Source organism: Oncorhynchus keta, chromosome 13, assembly GCF_023373465.1.
Source record: "Oncorhynchus keta strain PuntledgeMale-10-30-2019 chromosome 13, Oket_V2, whole genome shotgun sequence".
NCBI classification, from domain to species: domain Eukaryota; kingdom Metazoa; phylum Chordata; class Actinopteri; order Salmoniformes; family Salmonidae; genus Oncorhynchus; species Oncorhynchus keta.
Genome location: NC_068433.1, coordinates 9,394,512 through 9,398,148, shown reverse-complemented (window position 1 = coordinate 9,398,148; position 3,637 = coordinate 9,394,512). Strand labels below are relative to the sequence as shown.

General features: G+C 45.4%; 1 protein-coding gene across 5 annotated transcripts in view; it reads left to right on the top strand.

Moving 5' to 3' along the window:
• Positions 1-3,126, top strand: part of pcdh7b (protocadherin 7b) — a 254,456-nt gene extending 251,330 nt beyond the window's left edge. For 2 of the 5 annotated variants that reach the window (XM_052459308.1, XM_052459307.1), the window contains exons 3-4: positions 441-459; positions 2,022-2,165. In XM_052459308.1, coding sequence (XP_052315268.1) covers positions 441-457 — 17 coding nt within the window. In that variant the 3' untranslated portion in view covers positions 458-459; positions 2,022-2,165. Of the gene's footprint in view, positions 1-440; positions 460-2,021 lie in introns of all 5 variants that reach the window. The other 3 variants (XM_052459306.1, XM_052459305.1, XM_052459309.1) reach the window with 2 other exon arrangements.
• Positions 3,127-3,637: the final 511 nt, after the last annotated feature.

Genomic DNA, 3,637 nt, shown 5'->3' with positions numbered 1-3,637 from the left:
TTAATGACAAATTCTTATTTATAATGACAGCCTTCTGAGGAACAGTGGATTAACTGCCTTGTTCGAGGGCAGAATGACAGATTTTTTTACTTTGTCAGCTCAGGGATTCGATCCAACAACCTTTCTGTAACTGGCCCAACTCTCGAACCACTAAGGTACCTGCAATCCTTGAAAGAAACAACAATTCCGGTAGTTTACTGGTAAACTTCAACGTTTCCAGTAAATGACCCTTCCTTTGCAACCCTAATCTCTATCCAGTCATGTCTTAGAGCATGTTTTTCTCCAGTCCAAACTAGACATGTTTCTACACATATCTTTCATTCGTTTCATTGATACCTTGTTATACAATACAGTGGAGAATTTCTCACTCCGTATATTATTTTGAAAATACCTGCAATGCCAAACACAACCAGTGATTCTATTCTATTCTTCTTTTACAGGAGATAAAGAGCATTAAAAGTAAGCCGTAGTTAACATTTTCTAAAGCCAGGGCAGCATGCTTTCTGCACTCTACCTCTCCTTGCTTGTTCATCTCATACATCACATCTTTCTAGCCATTGGCAGACCTCATCCAACATGGCATCTATGCTGAGTGTATAAAACATTTTGCTCATGTCATGACATGGACTGACCAGGTTGAAGGTTAAGATCCCTTATTGATGTCACTTGTTAAGTCCTCTTCAATCAGTGTAGATGAAGGGGAGGAGACAGGTTAAGAAGGACTTTTAAGCCTTGAGACAATTGAGACGTGGATGATGTATGTCTGCCATTCAGAGGGTGAATGGGCAAGACATAGGATGCATGTGCCTTTGAACGGGGTATGGTAGTAGGTGCCAGGTTTGTGTCAAGAATAGTCAACCACCCAAAGGACATCCAGCCAACTTGACACAACTGTGGGAAGCATTGAAGTCAACATGGACCAGCATCCCCGTGGAACGCTTTCGACACCTTGTAGAGTCCATACCCCCGACGGATTGAGGCTGTTCTGAGGGCAGAATGGGTTGCAACTCAATATTAGGATGGTGTTCCTAAAGTTTGGTAACCTCAGTGCATGTCACGATGCCGATGGCAACTTTGAACGTCTAGCTTTCAACTTATAGCTTTTAACTGAGCTGTACATCTGTTTCGACTCATAAGATACACAGTTATCGTATACATCTTATCTGTGGATCGTCTGATCTGGTTTACTAAGTAAACAATACCACAGGTGACCAGCTGCAGCAGCAGTCGCGGTAGTAGTGACCCTATTGATGGTGCGTCTTGTACATTCGTTGCAGTGCTAGTTTTTAGTGTTGGGTTTAATGCATACAACGCTTCTTTCAAAACAAATAACACTGTAGTTAATCTTCACTTTCCTTTATCTGCCTGGTAATTGGTTAAGGTCCTTAGCAGAGGATTTTAGAGGAGACTAGGTGATTGACGAGTAGATTACTTGGTTCAGACAGTGACTACGTTGTGTCTCTAGAAAATACTTTGGCTTATTTAGAGCTTGATATCACAGTCTCTCCCACATCCTGACATGCAGCACAGCAGTCTACTCACACATACAGAGTAGATAGCATGTCATTTGACAACACAATTTGCAAAGTGTGACATTATTTCAGCTACGGTTCATGTCCCTTTTGTTTCAGTTTGAGGTGTTGTCGATGTTCGGTGTTGTTGTTGTTGTTGTTGTCTTTTTTTGTTTGTTTTGGTCATGTGGTGTGTGTTCTGCATGACAGCAAAATCAATTTTAGCAATGCAATCTGAATACACCTGTCAGTGATACAATTCCAATGATAGAACACATTGAGATGTGATAATAACAACGTTTATGAGAAAATGTACAGACTCATGCAGCTAAGGGAAGAAAAATAAACTTCCTGTTAACAAATTTCTTGCGACCACAACCCTCAACAAAGTGGCAGGAATTGTCAGTGTGAAAGACTCAGCTTTTCTATTAATTATATATTAGTCCCACTTTGGGGAAACAGAACAGTTTCACTAACGAACCTTCTCTATTTTCCTTCTCTTCCCTCCAGACACCCGGACCTTGCCTGACGTAGCCATGACAGGCAAGTGCACCCGGGAATGCGACGAGTACGGCCACTCGGACTCCTGCTGGATGCCTGTGCGCACGTCGCCCGAGCGACGGCCCAAGACGACCACCACCCAACAACCAAAGCTTTCCACCTTCATGACCAGTGGCGGTAGCGGCAGCAACCCTCCCGAGCAGCAACAACAGCAGCATCCTGGCAGCCAGGAAGCCCTGGTCGCCATGGCCAACGGAGACCCCTCCTCTCACGTGATGCTGGGCAACGACCGCAACCGCAACTTGCTCAATAAGAAGATGGCCTCCTCCTCGTCCTCCTACGAAGCTTTCGGCTCGCCCAGCTTCAGCCCGCCGGGGGTCGAGGAGGGGGTGGTGGTGGGTCACCCCATCGAGGAGATCCCCCTGGCCCCCACCGGGGAATACAAACCCTCATCCTGTGGCACGCTCACCCGCCGGGAGGTCTACCTGTGAGGGGGGCGGTGGAGCTAGCGCCACGGTACGCATGGTTCCAACAACAAACAACAACAACTATAGTAGGCAACCTATACGACGACAACAACTGAAGACACTTTTTACTGTACCAGACCGACCTTAAAACTGAGCAGGAAAGGTCCAAGGATAACCCTTCTCCAAGACAACCACAACCATCAAAAACAACAACGTGAAACAATGCTAAAATCAACGTGGGATACAAAAATAATCCCTTTTTGCAATTCAGATTCTGACCTTATCTTGCAAGAGGAAGAGGAGGATGGGGCTATTGGTGGGACTTGAAGCGAGACATTGGATAACTGCTGCCGGCCGGCGAGTCGGGCCAATGGGAACATTACTGCTGCCTGATGATCACCACTGTACAATTACCAACTCATTTCCATAAAACATGCATGCATTATCTCTCCCTGACCCCACCTCCCAAAGACTGTACTGTACAAAAAGAGGACCCCCCCATCTTTTTTTAGAACTTGAGTGTGACCATGAAACGTGTGACAGAGGACCGATGTCATGCCTTTTGGGGACTTAGTGGCACATCCACCCTGATGCAAATGTCATATACATTCAATAATGTGTCACATAACACATGTCACGTGTCGTGACCCCCCTGTGCTACCCACTCTTGATCCCGTAATTTCCACAGCTTATGATATTAAGTTGCGTTCCTCCAAAACACAACCAAACAACAACAGACTGTGGAAGCTACTAGCATGGCATCATAGATCATAACATTTGGGAAAGACTAAGCTTTAACTTTCTGTCCTGTGGATAAGATGGTGCGTATTGCCTCATTCGTGGCAGAATATCATTGACAAATGGAGGAGTCAATACGGTTGGCAATGTCCTAGCCATAGGAGTCCATGAAACACACAATGTCCTAGCCATGGGAGTCCATGAAACACACAATGTCCTAGCCATAGGAGTCCATGAAACACACAATGTCCTAGCCATAGGAGTCCATGAAACACACAATGTCCTAGCCATAGGAGTCCATGAAACACACAATGTCCTAGCCATGGGAGTCCATGAAACACACAATGTCCTAGCCATAGGAGTCCATGAAACACACAATGTCCTAGCCATGGGAGTCCATGAAACACACAATGTCCTAGC